The following is a 20,055-nucleotide window of genomic DNA, read 5'->3' on the forward strand; positions in this document are numbered from 1 at the left end:
TTCCAGTGAAGGGAAATCTTAACGCTACAGCATACAATGACATTGTAGACGATTCTGTGCTTCCAACTTTGTGGCAACAGTTTGGGGAAGGCCCTTTCCTGTTTTACATGACAATGCCCCCGTGCACAAAGTAAGGTCCATACAGAAATGTTTTGTCAAGATCAGTGTGGAAGAACTTGACTGGCCTGCACAGAGCCCTGACCTCAACCCCATCGAACACCTTTGGGATGAATTGGAATGCCGACTGCGAGCCAGGCCTAATTGCCCAAAATCAGTGCCTGACTTCACTAATGCTCTTGTGGCAGAATGGAAGCAAGTCACATCAGCAATGTTACATCTAGTGGAAAGCCTTCCCAGAAGAGTGGAGGCTGTTAAACCAGCAAAGGGGGGACCAATTCCATATTCATGCCCATGATTTTGGAATGAGCTGTTTGACGACCAAGTGTCCAGATACTTTTGGCCATGTAGTGTATATACATACTTATTTTAAGTTATTCAAGTATAAATTACCATAGATGACCTACTGATTACAGAAACATTAGTAAATTACCTGTAGCTTTGCAACCATACTCCTGTACAATGCATTATGACGCTGTTATAATGTATGACTAGGACTAGGCTACTTTGGAAATCTGAACCTGTCAACGTTTCAGGTTAAGAACCACGAGAACGCAGAATACAATCTAGTCTACCAACTGAACTTTATTTCATTTTCCACCATTGCCTCAAATTAAATGAATCATAACAAACTGGTCGTAATGAAAATGGAAAGTGTACCCGAGTGCACTGAACCAATTCAACCCTCCTGGAAAATATGGGATGGATTGAATTGAAACTCCTAAAATCACATTTTTAGTCACATTTATCCTTCACTAAGTCTATGGCAGAATGAATCCTCAAGGACGCTCATATCTCTCCGTGGAACAGTCCGTGCACAAAGATGGCGTAGCAGTCGGACGTGTGTTTGTCTTGTCCCTTGTTAATTAGTCTGTAAATATTCTGTTTTTAATTTCTTTCATATTTTAATCTCACTTTCCATCTACGAACTAAACATACTTTCTTGCAACCCGCCTCACGCAATGTGGTACGGATCTGCTATTCTTTTTAGACATAACTGGAACCTCCATCAGAAGCTAGCCAGCAATCTAGCTACTAGTCATTGTTTGCCGCTGCTAGCGGTCTTCACCTGTGGCTCAGTTGGTAGAGCATGGTGTTTGCAATGCCAGCATGGTGTGTGCAACGCCAGGGTTGTGGGTTCGATTCCCACGGGGGGTCAGTACAAACCAAAAAAATGCATGAAATGAAATGTATGCATTCACTACTGTACGTCGCTCTGGATAAGAGCGTCTGCTAAATGACTAAAACGTAAATGTAAAATGTTATCTCAGACACTAGCCAGCTTTAGCTCGGACAATTACCTGCCAGTCTGCACAGCGCAATATCAACCCAGAGCGTTCGACTACCGAACGGCTCCCCGACTCACCTATTGCTGCTCATTGGACCCTATGATCACTCGGCTACACAGCTGATGCCTGCTGGTCTGTAAAATAAAACTGAAACAAAATGAGGTAATCTTTCGGCCCCAGCCTCGAACTAAGGTCCTTTGTGTACCTAACTGACTCACTCTGCGCATTCATCGCCATTTACCCGTTGTTGTCTTAGCTCTCCCGACCAACACCCGTGATTGCTTTATGCCTATCTCTAATGTCAATATACCTTGTCTACTGCTGTTTCGGTTCGTTATTATTGTTTTATTTCACTGTAGAGCTCCCAATCCTGCTCAACATGCCTAAGATAGCTGTTTTGTCCCACCCCTCACGCATGCGGAGACCTCACCTGGCTTACCTGGTGCCTCCAGAGACCCAACCTCTCTCATCGTCACTCAATGCCTAGGTTTACCTCCACTGTACTCACATCCTACCATACCATTGTCTGTACATTATGCCCTGAATCTATTCTACCACACCCAGAAATCTGCTCCTTTTGTTCTCCGTCCCCAACGCATTAGACGACCAGTTCTTGTAGCCTTTAGCTATACCCTTATCCAACTCCTCCTCTGGTGATGTAACCCAGGCCCTGTAGCCCCCAGTTCTACACCTATTCCCCAAGCGCTCTCATTTGTTGACTTCTTTAACGTAAAAGCCTTGGTTTAAAGCATTTTATCATCAGAAGCCTCCTCCCGAAGTTTTTTATTCTCTGCTTTAGCACACTCCGCCAACCCTGATGCCCTAGCCTTGTCTGAATCCTGGTTTAGGAAGGCCACCAAAAATTCTGAAATGTCCATCCGCAACTACAACATTTTCTGTCAAGATAGAACTGCCAAAGGGGGCGGAGTTGCAATCTACTACAGAGAGAGCCTGCAGAGTTCTGTCTTACTATCCAGGTATCTGCCCAAACAGTTCGAGCTTCTACTTTTAAAAATCCAGAAATAAGTCTCTCATTGTTGCTGCTTGTAATAGACCCCCCTCAGCCCCCAGCTGTGCCCTGGACACCATATGTGAATTGATTGCCCCCCATCTATCTTCAGAGTTCATACTGTTAGGTGACCTAAACTGGGATATGCTTAACACCCCGGCCGTCCTACAATCTAAACTAGATGCCCTCAATCTCACACAAATTATCAAGGAACCTACCAGGTACAACCCTAAATCCGTAAACATGGGCACCCTCATAGATATCATCCTTACCAGCTTGCCCTCCAAATACACCTCCGCTGTCTTCAACCAGGATCTCAGCGATCACTGCCTCATTGCCTGCGTCCGTAATGTGTCCGCAGTCATACGACCACCCTTCATCACTGTCAAACACTCCCTAAAATACGTCAGCGAGCAGGCCTTTCTAATCGACCTGGCCCGGGTATCCTGGAAGTATATTGACCTCATCCCGTCAGTAGAGGATGCCTGGTTGTTCTTTAAAAGTGCTTTCCTCACCATCTTAAATAAGCATGCCCCGTTCCAAAAATGTAGAACTAAGAACAGATATAGCCCCTGGTTCACTCCTGACTTGACTGCCCTTGACCAGCACATCCAGTGGCGTACTGCATTAGCATCGAATAGCCCCCGCTATATGCAACGTTTCAGGTAAGTCAGGAACGAATATACACACTCAGTTAGGAAAGCAAAGGCTAGCTTTTAAAGCAGAAATTTGCATCTTGTAACCCTAATTCCAAAAAGTTTTGGGACACAATAAAGTCCATGGAAAATAAGAGCAGCTCCTCTCAGCTGTCCACTGTACTGAGGCTAGGAAACACTGTCACCACCAATAAATCTACGATAACCGATAATTTCAACAATCATTTTTCTATGGCCAGCCATGCTTTCCACCTGGCTTCCCCTACCCCGGCCAACAGCTCTGCACTCCCCGTAGCAACCTGCCCAAGCCCCCCCCGCTTCTCTTTCACCCAAATCCAGATAGCTGATGTTCTGAAGAGCTGCAAAATCTTGACCCCCGACAAATCAGCTGGGCTAGACAATCTGGACCCTCTCTTTCTAAAATTATACGCTGCAATTGTTGCAACCCCTATTACTAGCCTGTTCAACCTCTCGTATCGTCTGAGATCCCCAAAGATTGGAAAGATGCCGCGGTCTTCCCCCTCAAAGGGGGAGACACTCTAGACCCAAACTGTTACAGACCTATATCCATCCTGTCCTGCCTTTCTAAGGTCTTCAAAAGCCAAGTTAACAAACAAATCACCGACCATTTCGAATCCCACCGCACCTTCTCCGCTATGCAATCTGGTTTCCGAGCTGGTCATGTGTGCACCTCAGCCACGCTCAAGGTCCTAAACGATATCATAACCGCCATCGATAAAAGACAGTACTGTGCAGCCGTCTTCATTGACCTGGCCAAGGCTTTCGATGCTGTCAATCACCGCATTCTTATCGGCAGACTCAACAGCCTTGGTTTCTCAATTGACCGCCTCGCCTGGTTCACCAACTACTTCTCGAAACTCATGGAAAATAGTTCAGTGTGTCAAATCGGAGGGCCTGTTATCCGGACCTCTGGCAGTCTCTATGGGGGTGCCACACGGTTCAATTCTCGGGCCGACTCTTTTCTCTGTATACATGAATGATGTTGCTCTTGCTGCTGGTGATTCTCTGATCCACCGCTATGCAGACGACACCATTCTGTGTACTTCTGGCCCTTCTTTGGACACGGTGTTAACAAACCTCCAAACGAGCTTCAATGCCATACAACACTCCTTCCGTGGCCTCCAACTGCTCTTAAATGCTAGTAAAACTAAATGCATGCTCTTCAACAGATTGCTGCCCGCACCCGCCTGCCCGACCAGCATCACTACTCTGGACGTTTCTGACTTAGAATATGTGGACAACTACAAATACCTAGGTGTCTGGTTAGACTGTAAGCTCTCCTTCCAGACTCACATTAAGCATCTCCAATCCAAAATTAAATCTCGAATCGGCTTCCTATTTCACAACAAAGCATCCTTCACTCATGCTGCCAAACATACCCTCGTAAAACTGACTATCCTTCCGATCCTTGACTTCGGCGATGCCATTTACAAAATAGCCTCCAACACTCTACTCAGCAAATTGGATGCAGTCTATCACAGTGCCATCCATTTTGTTACCAAAGCCCCATATACTACCCACCACTGTGACCTGTATGCTCTCGTTGGCTGGCCCTCGCTACATATCCGTCACCAAACCCACTGGCTCCAGGTCATCTGTAAGTCTTTGCTAGGTAAAGCCCCGCCTTATTTCAGCTCACTGGTCACCATAGCAACACCCACCCGTAGCACACGCTCCAGCAGGTATATTTCACTGGTCATCCCCAAAGCCAACACCTCCTTTGGCCGCTTTTCCTTCCAGTTCTCTGCTGCCAATGACTAGAATGAATTGCAAAAGTCACTGAAGCTGGAGACTTATATCTCGCTCACTAACTATAAGCATCAGCTGTCAGAGCAGCTTACCGATCACTGCACCTGTACACGCCCATCTGTAAATAGCCCACCTATCTACCTCATCCTCATATTGTTTTTTGTTGTTGTTGCTCTTTTAAACCCTGGTATCTCTACTTGCACATCACCGTCTACACATCTATCACTCCAGTGTTAATGCTAAACTGTAATTATTTTGCCACTATGGCCTATTTATTGCCTTACCAAATCTTACTACATTTGCACACACTGTATATAGATTGTTCTATTGTGTTATACTGTACATTTGTCTATCCCATGTGTAATTCTGTGTTGTTTTTGTCGCACTGCTTTGCTTTATCTTGGCCAGGTCGCAGTTGTAAATGAGAACTTGTTCTCAACTGGCCTACCTGGTTAAATAAAGGTGAAATAAATAAAATAAAATGAAAAATAACAGTGTAAGAGGGGTGTGACAGTGTGCCAACAACATCACACAACTGTCTGGAATGTAAAGTAATCAGGAGATCACATAAACATGTAAACTGCTGTCCAGAATTCATTCCAGCTACTTCTGCAGGAGTATTGTACTCAGGTTGTCCTAAGTAGCTTCAGGGTATTCAGTGTACATGTTTAGGGCTTTTCCACCATCGCTAACTTTATCCTAGGTTTTTCACATTTCATGCTTCATTTGACAGAGGGGTAGAGTTTCAGTTGCATTTACATGGCAGTCATGACTACTACCGTGCTTCCTATTCTGTGTCGACCCATTCCTCCCATGGAAAAGATTAGAAAATGTTTACTTTAAAGCATTATGAAACCTTTTTAATTGATCATGGCCAGGTTTCATACCCTACTATTTGACATATGATGATAATAAAACAAATGTAGAAAGTTAGGCCAGTTGGTTCACATCAGGAAGTGCTATAACGGCCTGTGTGCCCATTATGGTTGGATTATAACACTATCAAAAACGTCATTTTAGTGGAAAGGAATTTCCCTTTGCTGATGGGAGGATGTAGACCTGCATACAGGTCTCTACAACCTTTGACTGACTAACTCATTTCAAGTTGTCTATTTATGTTGGTAGGAATAGCCACTACGAGTAGGAAGCCCGGTCAGCGTTACTGGGTGACAGACTGGGAGACCAATAATAAGCTGCTCACGGACACCGCCGAGCACCAACGCCACCATTCACAGCAGACAAGGCAAGATGGGCGGGCCCTGAGGCACCAGACAGCCTGTAAGGTAGAGAGACGGAGAGACAGGGACTGTTATGGATGCCTGATGCCAGCCAGCAGGCCAAATGCATTGACAGAGAGATGACCAACTCATGTTCACATCTATACCCCGTAATAACAAAGTAATACTGTGTGTGACCGTGGGCTCTTCTCCGCCTCTCTGTCAGACATGCTGAGATGAAAGTGACAGCCAAGACAGGCTGGTTGACAGGATCAATGAGGTCACTGAGCAGAAGGACAGACTGCAGTTCTGCGTACAGGCAATGGAGAGAGAGATCAAAGCTCTGACACAGGTCATGGTCCCGTGTGGCTCAGTTGGTAGAGCATGGTGTTTGCAACGCCAGGGTTGTGGGTTCGATTCCCACGGGGGACCAGTACGGAGAAAAAAATGTATGAAATGTATTCATTCACTACTGTAAGTTGCTCTCGATAAGAGCGTCTGCTAAATGACAAAAATGTAAAATGTAAATGTCACTAATACTTGTTGTGGGAGAACTACTTAATGTTCAACTCACTTTACTAACCAAAAACATCATCAACACTTATACTGTAGTACGCATGTCACAGAACACAATCTGTCAGTGTCCCTAATTTGTTAACTCTAGGGACCTTTGGGAATCCACATTCTACTATGCTATTTAGTCTGGTGCAGTCTACTCTACCCAAATCCTACCCTTATTAGGTAAGATAATCATAATCTAATTATGCCTGAGGGGTGTTATTTTTGTTCTTTCTGTAAGTATGTGTGTTGGTTGACAATGAATGATAGCACACATGTTTAATCATCTAGCGGATCTACCTTGGGCGTTTAGTACAAACTGTATTGTCAACCCTGTCTGTCTGTCTCTGTCTCTCTCCCAGGTGAAGGAAGAGACGGAGAGGGCCCTGGCGGAAACGGCCGTGCCCCTGGAAGTGGTAGTGGAGTGTCTGACCCAGAGAGAGGGCCGGCGGGGGAGCGAGCTGGTCAGTGACCCCCCTGGAGGGCCAGCTGAAGAGGGAGGCCCAGATGATGGACACCATGCAGCAAGAGCTGCAGCAGCACATCAGCAAGGCCTTTGAGCAGCTCTGGTAATGCAGGATAGAGATTTAACTGAAGGTCTTTGGTTGTGTACTCGGGATATGGTTTAATTGATCCATGGAACATAAAGGGTTTCTATCTAACATGCAGCTGTGTTGCTCTTAAAAATAAAGGATAATGCGATGTGAAACCGAAACGGGTGGATGGTACTGACAATTGGAGGCAGGTGTGTCGTCTTGATTTCATTTTCACCATTGCTTCATTAAGATGAATTGCAGCACATTTGACAGGATTCGTTAACATTCCACTGCGTTCTGTAGCCTATGTGTGCTGATGTATGCATATAATTAGGAATTAGAACACTAGAATGGACGTTAGCTATCTTATGACGGTATAAAAGGTCAGCCATTTTGGTCAGGGAGTAGGGCAGCCAGTGCTGTGATTCAAATATTGTGAAAACAATCAATTTGAAGATTATCTTGACAGTATGTTTATTAGCTAACTAGCCAGACAGTTTTATTGGAATGATTCCAATCTTTTTTCAAATGAACTGCTAATATGCCAATATTCCATACAAACAATGCAGTCAATCCACAGCCATACACTGGCTTAAATCAGTTGATGATATTTTAGAGGCTATTCATACAGAAAATTGGTCTAAAACCTGTGTAAACTGTATTCATAATTATATGACAATATTTTAGGATGACAATTCTTTTACACAATTTCTGATACATCACATGCCTTTTATTTTCCTGCATAAGTAAAAGCAGGAAATGTATAATGTATGCCTCTACTCCCATTCATTCCATTTGGAATTCTCCCTGACCAAAACGGCTGCCATTATCATACCATTCTGGAACTTTGAGGGTTTATGACATATCCCCTCTAGTAATTTAAAAGGATCTATACTGATGTATGCTTGTGTGTCTGTAGTTCTATGCGGGTGATTCATCTAATTTCCCTTCTTAGCAATGTAGCATCAATAAAGTTTATTCCATTTAACTTTAAGCTGTCTCAAGGAAGCCCACCAACAGCTGACCTTTGACCTAACCAACGAGACTGAAGCCCTGGATGTGGATCTATCATGCCTGTCACTCACAGACAGGTCACCTGACAATATCTTTCAAGCCTGACCCCACCCACGTACCCACTAGGTAAGGACGGGAGCAGAGTAGTGCCTTGTCAACCTATTGAGTCAACATGTGTAGAATAAAGGAGATGATAGTGAGATGATCATGAGTGAAATTATACTGTATATTTCTAGGATATTTCTAGGAATTTTGTTTTACATAATCGTCACCCCTAAATACTTTGTATCGGTGTTCAGATAGCAGAACACTCAATGGCAGACAAATTCTCAGCCTTTACCTAAATCTTGATTTATGTTATTTTGGACCACTAAGCCTCTTCTGATCCACTAAACCTCTTCTGATCCTCTAAACCTGAAACATTTTCTCATTTATAACACTGTACTTATAGTGTACAGTACTTACCGATGTATAACTGTGGCTGATTTATTGTCTTTTACCCTGCAGTGCCTCCACACACCAAGAGTGGGAGCAGTTCACCCACTACAACGTGACCCGGGCTGAGGAGGAGATGCAGGCTTCCCTACAGCTGAGGGAGACCATGACCTCTACAAGGATACAGGTGCTAGAGGACTGATCTAGGATCAGTTTACCCTCCCCAAATCCTAACCTTAAACATTAGAGGTAAAAACACAAGACTGAGCTTAGATCAGTGTCTAGGGGCAACTTCAACCTACTCCTACAAAATAATGTGTGGGTGGAACTATCTGTGTATTGGGGGAGGAGGAGAGCGATACATGTTATTAGTAGCACAGGAAGTCAGGGTCGGGGAATGGAAACTGGGGAGGGTGGGGGCTCGTGTGGATGTACAGTCAGAGACCATTTTATGCAGTATGGAAATTGATTCCATTAGGCGTATAGGGCAACTCCCATAACAAACTAATAAAAAAAGGGATGTTTGGTATTTCTAAGTGTTTTTGGACGGCATTTTAATCATATGCTTGCTGCCCATTACAAACTGTATACGTGCCTGAGGCTGGTCTAGCCAGAGTGGGTACAAATCCCGGCCCATACCCTATTCTGCATCTCCCTCCTTCTCTGTCTCCCCTCTCATTTCATGCTAGCCCCATTTGAATACAAATGAAAATACTTTAAAAATAAATATATATACCACCAAACAAAAATATTAACTGAACATGCAACCATTTCAAAGATTTTACTGAGTTACAGTTCATATAAGGAAATCAGTCAATTGAAATAAATACATTAAGCCCTAATCTATGGATTTCACATGACTGGGAATAAAGATATGCATCTGTTGGTCACAGATACCCTTAAAAAAAAAGTAGGGTCTGGATTAGAAAACCAGTCTGTATCTGGTGTGATCACCATTTGCCTCATGCAGTGCGACACATCTTCTTCGCATAGAGTTGATCAGGCTGTTGATTGTGGCCTGTGGAATGTTGTCCCACTCCTCTTCATTGGCTGTGCGAAGTTGCTGGATATTAGCGGGAACTGGAACACGCTGTCGTACATGTCGATCCAGAACATCCCAAATATGCTTGATGGTTGACATGTCTGGTGGGTATGCAGGCCAGGGAAGAACTGCGACATTTTCAGCTTCCAGGAATTGTGTACAGATCCTTATGATATGGGGCTGTGCATTATCATGCTGAAACATGAGGTGATGGTGGCGGATGAATGGCACAACAATGGGCCTCGGGATGTTGTCACGGTATCTCAGTGCATTCAAATTGCCATCGCTAAAATGCAATTGTGTTCATTGTCCTTAGCTTATGCCTGCCCATACCATAACCCCACTGCCACCATGGGGCACTGTGTTCACAATGTTGATGGCCATTGCAAAATGTTGATTTTGTGGTCAATTAACCATTTCTTTGTGGATTTTGATTGGATTGGGGTTATTGTCTTGCTGGAAGATGCACTTCCGGCCAATTGTCAGTCTCTTGGCAGAGGAAACAAGGTTTTGGGTTAAAATGTCCTGATACTTACTACTAGGTAAAAAAAAGTTAATGATGCCATTGACCTTAACAAGGGCTTCAACAAGGGCCCGCAAAATAGCCCCATAACATCAAAGATCCAACACCATATTTTACCGTAGGTATGAGATACCTTTCTGTATAAAGTGCATTCGGAAAGTATTCAGACCCGTTCACTTTTTCCACATTTTGTTATGTTACAGCCTTATTCTAAAATGGGTTAAATAAAGGAAATTCCTCATCCATTGTCATAATGACAAAGCGAAAACAGGTTTTTAGAACTTTTTGCAAATGTATTAAAAATAAAAACATAAGTATTCACACCCTTTGTTAGAAGACTCGAAATTGAACTCAGGTGCGTCCTGTTTCCATTTCTCATCTTTGAGATATTTCTACAACTTGATTGGAGTCCACCCGTGGTAAATTCAATTGATTGGACATGATTTGGAAAGGCACACTCATGTGTGTATATAAGGTCCCACAGTTGAAAGTGCATGTCAGAGCAAAAAAACAAGTCATGAGGTCGAAGGAATTGTCCATAGAGCTCAGAGGCGGGATTGCGTCGAGGCACAGATCTGGGGAAGGGTACCAAAACATTTCTGCAGCATTCAAAGTCCCCAAGAACACAGTGGCCTCCATCATTCCTAAATGGAAGAAGTTTGGAACCACCAAGAGTCTTCCTAAGAGCTGGCCGCCCGGCCAAACTGAGCAATCGGGGAAGAAGGCCTTGGTCAGGGAGGTGACCAAGAACCTGATGGTCACTCAGAGCTCCAGAGTTCCTCTGTGGAGATGGAAGAACCATCCAGAAAGACAACCATCCCTGCAGCATTCCACCAATCAGGCCTTTATGGTAGAGTGGCCAGACAGAAGCCACTCCTCAGTAAAAGGCACATGACAGCCCGCTTGGAGTTTGCCAAAGGGCACCTAAAGACTCTCAGACCATGAGAAACAAGCGTTTCTGGTCTGATGAAACCAAGATTGAACTCTTTGGCCAGAATGCCAAGGCTCATGTCTGGAGGAAACCTGGCACCATCCCTACGGTGAAGCATGGTGGTGGCAGCATCATGCTATGGGGATGTTTTTCAGTGGCAGGAACTGGGAGACTAGTCAGGATCGAGGGAAAGATGAACGGCGCAAAGTACAGAGAGATCCTTGATGAAAACCTGCTCCAGAGTGCTCAGGAACTCAGACTTCACCTTCCAACAGGACAATGACCCTAAGCACACAGCCAAGACAACGCAGGAGTGGCTTCGGGACAAGTCTCTGAATGTCCTTGAGTGGCGGTGACGTTCACCATCCAACTTGACAGAGCTTGAGAGGATCTGCAGAGAAGAATGGGAGTAACTCCGAAAGTACAGGTGTGCCAAGCTTGTAGCACCATACCCAAGAAGACTCAAGGCTGTAATTGCTACCAAAGGTGCTTCAACAAAGTACTGAGTAAAGGGTCTGAATAGTTATGTAAATGTGATATTTCTGTTTTTTATATTTAATACATTTGCAAAAATTTCTAAAAACCTGTTTTTGCTTTGTCATTATGGAGTATTGAGTGTAGATTGATGAGGATTTTTTTTTTGCTATCCATTTTAGGAAAGGCTGTAACCTAACAAAATGTGGAAAAATTCAAGGGGTCTGAATTCTTTACAAATTCACTGTATGCTTCTGTATATGCTGTATATGTGGCCAAATAGCACCGGTTCTAATTCAAGTGCCATTGCGTTCATCAAACTCCAGGCGGTGCTATGGTCAGACGCTACTGTCAAATATTATATACAATATAGCTCAGTACTTCCATTACTTATTTAATACAGTATTTTTTGCTCATCTTTATCAAGGGTGCCAATAATTATGGACATGAATGTATTGCAAAGACACCAGTAAGTGGACTTCAGTAACTGTTGTATTGGAATGCTGGTGTAGGGGATTGTTTAAGCTGAGCAGGACATATGGGTTTATTTCAAAGGCATGAGGTAGCACTTGTTTTATTTGGCTCAGGCTGAAGCGGTGTAAACTGTATCCGAAGAATATCATCTTGATCGATATACAGTACAGAAGCACTGAACAGGAACGGGAGTCTGATCAATAAATGCTGTATATCCTCTTTACGAGGGGATTGTAATGTGTGCCTGGGGGTTGTTGGCATTCTCACTCACACAGTCTGAAGAGGACATTGTCATCCCCTTTTGAAAACATCATAAGCATGTTTTTGGGATAAGTTTGAAGGACATATTACTTTAAAAAAAAAAATGCCATGATTGGCCATTTTCATAAACTGAAGTGTATCTGACTAAGTATAGCAAGATCATCCTCTCCAAGAGCGTCTCAGAGTTGGAGTGGTAATCTACTGTAGGACCAGGTCCCCCTTCTCCATATAATCTTATTCATTAGGATCTAAAAGGCAAGACTGATCCTATATCAGCCCACCTACTCTGAGACTTTCTGAATACGGGCCCCATATTCCTTATAACTGCACCATAAGACTCTTACTCATCTCCCTCCTCTGTGTGGTGTCTGATGCCCCCATCTCTTATGTCCCTTCAGAGCCAGAATGACCCGGAGGGGCAGCGGATCACCACTGGGTTCAACCTGCGCAAGACCACCATGTATCCAGAGCTAATCCTTAGAAAGGCTCTTGTTAAAAGCATTAATGACATGCTTAGCTCTTACACTGGGTTCTTCTCATGCTATACATCCACTAAACCCATTAGACCTCCCTCCCCCCGTCTCTCTGAGACGCACTGACCTAAGCTGCTCTCTCCACCCTTCAACTGATCTCCCTTCTAATCAGAGCAGCACAGCCATTTTCCTTTGTTAGCGCTCCACAGGGCCCTGTCCATCTCCATAGACATGAATACATATAGTCCTGGTAAGGAAGTCCACTCCAGAGGCAATAACAATAGCAGTGTCTGGAATGCACAGGGAGGGATTAGATAAGACTGGTTGTCAATGCAGGGAAGGCAGATCGCCTAGGTTTCTCATGAATGTGTTCTGGATCAGTAACATCATATATACAGTAGAGTACAGTAGATCCAAACAAGAAGTGGAATCTATTAATCAGCTATTGTGTGAAAGCTAGAGGCTAGACCAAGAACCATAGAGAGCATAGATGGTGATAAGATAGCATTGACTAGCATAGAGTTTAGAAAGCAAAGAGGACAATTCTAGACGGCCCTTCTTAGTTGTGGCTATTCTTTGGTCCTGGAGGGTCGTTGTGTGTTCAGACGTTTGTTCTATGAAAGCCTGCAGAGATTGACCCTTCAGAGGACCTGAGTTGTTGTAAAGGTTGACTTTGTCATGGAAAAGGAGCAGTGTCTCTGTTTGTCATAGTATACTGAACAGAAATATGAACGCAACATGTAAAGTGTTGGTCCCGTGTTTCATGACCTGATGTAAAAGATACCAGAAATGTTCCATATGCAAAAACATTTTTTCTCTCAAATTGTGTGCACAAATTAGTTTACATCCGCATTAGTGAGCATTTCTCCTTTTCCAAGACAATCCATCCACCTGACAGGTGTGGCATATCAAGAAGCTGAAACAGCATGATCATTACACAGGTGCACCTTGTGCTGGGGGACAATAAAAGGCCACTAAAATGTGTAGTTTTGTCACACAACACAATGCCACAGATGTCTCAAGTTTTGAGGTAGCGTGCAATTGGCATGCTGACAGCAGGATTGTCCACCAGAGTTGTTGCCAGAGAATTGAATGTTCATTTCTCTACCATAAATCGCCTCCAATGTAGTTGTAGAGATTTTGGCAGTACGTTCAACCGGCCTCACAACCGCAAACCACGTGTAACCTCCATATCCAGCTTCTTCACCTGCGGGGTCGTCTGAGACCAGCCACCTGGACAGCTGATGAAATTGAGGAATATTTCTGTCTGAATAAAGCCCTTTTATGGGGAAAAACTCATTCTGATTGGCTAGGTCTGGCTTCCCAGTGGATGGGCCTATGCCCACCCATGGCTGCGTCATGACTTGTCAAGTGAAATCCTTAAATTAATGAATTTATTTTAATTGACTGATTTCCTTCTATGAACTCTAAATCAGTAAAATCATTGAAGTTGTTGCATGTTGGGTTCATATGTTTGCTCAGTATATAATGTGTGTCCATACCTTGACTCTGTGATCTCTGTAGGTGCATTCTGGACTGGTGGAAGAGGCTAAGCCGTTGGGAGCCACCATAGAAGCGCTACAGCAGAAACTAGCCAAGTCTATGTGAGTGTATGTGTTATTGAGTTGCTATGAAAGTGAGCACATCATATATCCACCTCGTATGACTCTTTCACAGCATACTGAACATATCATGTGCTACCTTTCATAGCATATTGCCGTTTGATGTAAGGACCCCCCCCCCCCCCCACCATCTAACCCTGTGTTGCTGTTCTGTGACCCTGTGTACCAGGCACTCTCTGCAGTCCCTAGAGGCTCAACAGGCCTGTATGGGAGAGGACCTGTCCAGGAAGCAGGAGGCCCTGGAGCTGGAGCAGCGCAGCGACCTCATCCGCCAGCACCTGGAGGCCCTGTCTGAGGCTGAGACAGTCAAGATCATCCCTGGAGTCACCGTCCCCATCCCCGGCTTCACCAGAGAGATGTACTGATGAGGTGGACACACGCACGAACGTGCGCACCCTTTTATTCATGGCCGTAAAGCGTTTTGAAATTCACTATGTATGGAGCGGTTGTACTTTGACTCCCATTCCCTGACTGAATTGTGGATTTACAATAGCGATCAATTTAACTAAAGCCTCACACAGTTTAAAATGTGCTTTTTATTACAAAGAATAGGCAGCAAAATATACAATATGTTTACAATATAGAAAAGTTAGAGAATAAGGAATTGTTTTTAAAACAAATCATTTTAGAGCGTTACATAAAAAAATATCAAGTGTAGTTCAGTACAATGAGAGGCGGGATAAAAATGATAGCTTCTACAAAAACAGGCAACACACTGGGCAAAAGTTGATCTTTCCAATTTTAGAACTCGTCAATTGGCCAACAAAGCAGTTCACTTTCCACATTGTTCCAATGCACTGAAAGGTCTTGCTGCTCACAGGGAAGGAAGCTCCTCCCAAAGCGTTTTGCACACTTACTGTCCTTTTATGAGTCCATCTTTGAGTAGGGGAGTGTAGCGAAAGTACTTGGGTACTGTAATCAATGGTTCACCGTTACAAGTTGTCCTCAAAATGCTCCTGAAGCCTCTCTCCTCTGTTACTGTATCGCCTGTGTCTCCTAAACAGAAACCAACAGAAGCTCTAATATGTGTAAATACACACTGAACATGTTTTATATTTTAGTCATTTAGCAGACACTCTTATCCAGAGTGACTTACAGGAGCAATTAGGGTTAAGTGCCTTGCTCAAGGGCACATCGGCATATTTTTCACCTAGTCGGCTCAGGGATTTGAACCAGCGATCGTTCGATTACCGGCCCAACGCTCTTAACCGTTAGGCTACCTGCCGCCCATATACTGCACTGATAGAATAAACAAAATAATTGTAATATCAACTGACAATGTCAAGCGTGCAATGCCTTGATGTGATATTGTAGCTTCCCATTTTGAGGTGTCAATCCCTTTTATTTTTTACAATTCTTTTATCTTTTCCCTTCTGCCGTCTGTCAGCGACCTCTGTTTCCTTGTTATATACGGCTTTATCTTACAGTGTGTACCATAGCTCAAAATTAAATTTGTATCTGCACTGTGTGACTGTCAGTGTGTGTTACCGTACCTCCACAGTAGAAAAGCTAGCACTGCTCCACAGACCAGTAGGATGATGAGCCAGACCACTGCCACCGTGGTCCTTTTGTCCTCTCTCTCACACGGCTCTGACAGACCAGACAGGACAAGGTCACGACAAAACAATATGGGAAAATGTTATGGTGTCCATAGGGCAGCCTCGGAGTCACTCGGACTTGGCTCTCGAAATATAGACAGTGTACATATTAACCTGAACGCTACATAGGGCACGCCACTCACACCCACCGAGAAGGCTGTACATTCAATGGATATGAATAGTGTGGCACTAGCTTGGGCGTCGACTGTTTCTGCATTTGACAAGGCCTTTGAGGAAAAGTTACTTGCCTGTTCTGTCTGTCAAAGAGATAGGAGATTTCTTACCCATGCTTTGCACTACTATTACATAGAACATTGGTCACCAACCCTGGTCTTGGAGAACTACAGGGTTTGCAGGGTTTTCTTACAACCTAGCACAACCACATCTGATACAGCCTTGAGCTGCGCTAGCTAGAGGAACAGTCTGCGTACACTGTAGCTCTTCATGACCAGGGTGGGTGACCACCGGCATAGAGACTGACAGACAGATGGAGTTTGTGTAAACTTATGGCTGATTCACAATATAGGGCCAACATGATCCTTTCTAGCACGGTTCCAAACAAAAACAGTATGGTGGATGCGTAACCAGGTCATGCCAGTACAGCTTGGATTGGTTTGGCCCTGTAGTATGAATCAGGCATGAGAGACAGATAGAGTTTGTGTAGAGACTGAGAGACAGATGGGGATAGTTAGTGTGTGGGGTTCCATACATGCTGTGTAGGTGGCAGAGCTGTGGCCCAGCTTGTTGCTCACCATGCAGGTGAAGTGACCACAGATGGGGGAGGAGGAGATGAACAGGGTCTTCCCATCAGGCGACACGTGTCCCACAGCATCGGAGATGGCTGCCCGCTCGTGGAGCCAGCTGAATTTAAGGTCTGTCCCCCAGGTCTCCACACAGAACAGGGAGGAGTGGGACGCGTTCACTCTCACTGAGGGGTGGTGCACAGCCTCTGAGAGGAAAGACAAGAGACAGAGAAAAGAGAAAGCGACCAGGTGTGAGAGAGGTGAGACTTGGAAGTTGCAACTGAAAATTGTCTCAAAGAGGAGAAAGAGAGGAGAGAGAACAGAGGTTGGTTGTGTTGTGAAGTAACAGTGTGAGTTGAGCGTGTTGTCTACTGAGGCTTGGTGGTGGGGACTTGAGAAGTACGAGGCTGTGAGGAGAAAACACATCAGAAACTTGGAAAGAAGACATTTGACAGAGACAAATACAGAGCTTGGAACTATTGAAGAGGAATTGCGCGAGACAGTCATTGGACTTATAAACTGAAATATTACCGACTCAAAGTTGAGTGTTGGACTGCAGTGAAGAATACATTTATAAAGACAAAGGAGCTTAGGCAGAACTGACCCAACAGTTAATCCTCTATAAGAACATAACTCCAGGGGACAGGAAGGAATATCTAGGAATGTATTCAAACCAACAACGTAATCAGAAAGTCTGTCAGCCGTATTGTCACATAACTAACACGTCATTATAGTTACATTGAAGTAATAAGTCAGCATAGGTGACATAGAACAACGGTTAAAAGTCACAATTTGGATATATTCTAATGAGACCATGTTGACCGTCGTACCGTACTCCTTGACGATACACTGCGCAGAGGTCTTGACACCAGCCTGGTCAGTGACGGTCACGATGTACACCCCGCTGTCCGCCACGCCAAAGCCCTCCAGCTTCAGTATTGACCCCTGCTGCTCCAGACTCAGACGCCCGTCCAAGAGTTTGTCTTGACCGGGGAACGTAATCAACGTCATTTTCCCAGGATTCCCTGGAGTTTTTGCATTCTCTGGCTCCCGCTCCCAGGTTATCATGGAGATAATTTCTTTTGGACCGTGGTCGCTCTGGACCTGGAGAACTAGACGTCCGGCTGGGAGTACATTGACCGGCTGCGGGGTCTGGAAGTGGACCGACACGCACTGGTACCCACAAGTCACTGGGGACAGAAACATGATCATACGTTGTTATTGTGTTGCCTGTGGTGATTGGAAATCAATACCTTAGCAACCTTTGATGGAGGCTGATGGAGAAAGAAATTGGAAGGGCTCAATGTAATGGCAGGAGTGGAATGAATGGGCATTTCAATGAGTCTGTCCTCCGATTTAAAATGACACCAGCCTCCACTGCTAACCACTGATACGGTTGGTTTCTATGCTTTTCATGACTTAGCTCATGATTTCTTACATTTATATTTAGTATGAAGTGAAGAGGACTTTCATCAGGTAGTCAACCAGTGACTGAACGCACATGACAGTTCTGCCTGATGTGATGTTTGTCAAGCTTTGTTGTTACATCACATAACCTCTGTGGAAACCTCCATCAAACACAAAGGGAAGTTTACATCTCTTAGAGCGGAAGACATCATTTCCTTAGAAGACACAGATTGAAACACCCTATTGTCTCAATCACCTCAGATGACCAGAGCTGCACGCTCCTTGGCTCGTTCTAGACATATAAACTCTGCAAAAAAAGAAACGTCCTCTCACTGTCAACTGCGTTGATGCGTTGCGATGATGCGATGATGCGTTGCGCAGACCGCACCACCCTCTGGAGAGCCCTGCGGTTGTGGGCGGTAGAGTTGCTGTACCAGGCGGTGGTACAGCCCGACAGGATGCTCTCAATTGTGCATCTGTAAAGGTTTGTGAGGGTTTTAGGTGACAAGCCAAATTTCTTCAGCCTCCTGAGGTTGAAGAGGCGCTTTTGTGCCTTCTTCACCACGCTGTCTATGTGGGTGGACCATTTTAGTTTGTCAGTGATATGTACGTCAAGGAACTTAAAACTTTACACCTTCTCCACTGCTGTCCCATTGACGTGGATAGGGGGGGTGCTCCCTCTGCTGTTTCCTAAATTCTACGATCATCTCCTTTGTTTTGTTGACGTTGAGTGAGAGGTTATTTTCCTGACACCACACTCTGAGAGCCCTCACCTCCTCCCTGTAGGCTGTCTCGTCGTTGTTGGTAATCAAGCCTACTACTGTTGTCTCATCTGCAAACTTGATGATTGAGTTGCAGGCGTGCATGGCCACACAGTCATGGGTGAAAAGTGAGTACAGGAGGGGGCTGAGCACACACCCTTGTGGGACCCTAGTGTGGAGGATCAGCGAAGTGGAGATGTTGTTTCCTACCTTCACCACCTGGGGGCGGCCCGTCAGGAAGTCTAGGACCCAATTCCACAGGGCGGGGTTGAGACCCATGGCCTCGAGCTTAATGATGATCTTGGAGGGTACTATGGTGTTGAATGCTGAGCTATAGTCAATGAACAGCATTCTTACATAGGTATTCCTCTTGTCCAGATGGGATAGGGCAGTGTGATGGCAATTGCATTGTCTGTTGACCTATTGGGGCGGTAAGCAAATTGAAGTGGGTCTAGGTTGACAGGTAAGGTGGAGGTGATATGATCCTTGATTAGCCTGTCAAAGCACTTCATGATGACAGAAGTGAGTGCTATGGGGTGATAATCAATTAGTTCAGTTACCTTTGCATTCTTGGGTACAGGAACAATGGTGGCCATCTTGAAGCATGTGGGGACAGCAGACTGGGATAGGGAGAGTATGTCCGTTAACACACCAGCCAGCTGGTCTGCGCATGCTCTGAGGACGCAGCTAGGGATGCCGTCTGGGCTGGCAGCCTTGCGAGGATTAACACGTTTAAATGTCTTACTCACGTCGTCCATGGCGATCCGACGGTCCTTGGTACCTGGCCGCGTCGGTGGCACTGTGTTGTCCTCAAAGCGGGCAAAGAATGTGTTTAGCTTGTCTGGCAGCAAGACGGCGGTCTCAGCGACTTGGCTGGTTTTCCTTTTGTAGTCAGTGATTGTCTGTAAACCCTGCCACATATGTGTCATGTCTGAGCTGTTGAATTGCGAGTCAACTTTGTCTCGATATTGACGTTTTGCCTGTTTGATTGCCTTGCAGAGGGAACTACTACTCTATTTGTATTCTACCATATTCCCCGTCACCTTGCCAAGGTTAAATGTGGTGGTTCGTGCTTGGAGTAGGCCATTCAAGGAGTTGGGCTGATAGCCCTCTAATGTCATCGGTCTCTGCTATTGCTTGCAGAA

The 20,055-nt window shown here is 44.8% G+C and overlaps 1 protein-coding gene and 1 pseudogene across 2 annotated transcripts; one reads left to right on the forward strand and one right to left on the reverse strand.

Annotated features, from left to right (window-relative positions):
- Nucleotides 1-6,380: 6,380 nt before the first annotated feature.
- LOC106605002 (tektin-2-like) lies at nt 6,381-14,807 on the forward strand (annotated as a pseudogene).
- A 112-nt stretch (nt 14,808-14,919) lies between these two features.
- On the reverse strand, nt 14,920-18,060 carry LOC106605184 (uncharacterized). Of its 2 annotated transcripts, none has more exons than XR_006770051.1 (4): nt 17,573-18,053; nt 16,709-16,948; nt 15,895-15,991; nt 14,920-15,397 (listed from the first exon to the last, which is right to left on the reverse strand). XR_006770051.1 is itself a non-coding variant. In XM_045719416.1 (4 exons), the coding sequence occupies exons 1-3, from the start codon at nt 17,952-17,954 to the stop codon at nt 15,911-15,913; spliced, it is 660 nt and encodes a 219-aa protein (XP_045575372.1). In that variant the 5' UTR covers nt 17,955-18,060; the 3' UTR covers nt 14,920-15,397; nt 15,895-15,910. The 2 variants fall into 2 exon arrangements, 1 of the variants encoding a protein (XP_045575372.1); XM_045719416.1 differs by having other exon boundaries at nt 16,752-16,948; nt 17,573-18,060.
- Between the last annotated feature and the right edge of the window lie 1,995 nt (nt 18,061-20,055).

Source organism: Salmo salar, chromosome ssa05 (genome assembly GCF_905237065.1).
Source record: "Salmo salar chromosome ssa05, Ssal_v3.1, whole genome shotgun sequence".
Taxonomy (NCBI): Eukaryota; Metazoa; Chordata; class Actinopteri; order Salmoniformes; family Salmonidae; genus Salmo; species Salmo salar.

Excerpts from the sequence above, each read along its gene's own strand:
- LOC106605184 (XM_045719416.1), bottom strand. The coding sequence starts at position 17,954 with ATGATCATGTTTCTGTCCCCAGTGACTTGTGGGTACCAGTGCGTGTCG. Across the intron at positions 16,949-17,572 it reads GTGTATCGTCAAGGAGTACG|AGGCTGTGCACCACCCCTCA; the intron begins GTACGACGGTCA and ends CTTTCCTCTCAG. Across the intron at positions 15,992-16,751 it reads GTGGTCACTTCACCTGCATG|AGCCGTGTGAGAGAGAGGAC; the intron begins GTGAGCAACAAG and ends CTGGTCTGTCAG.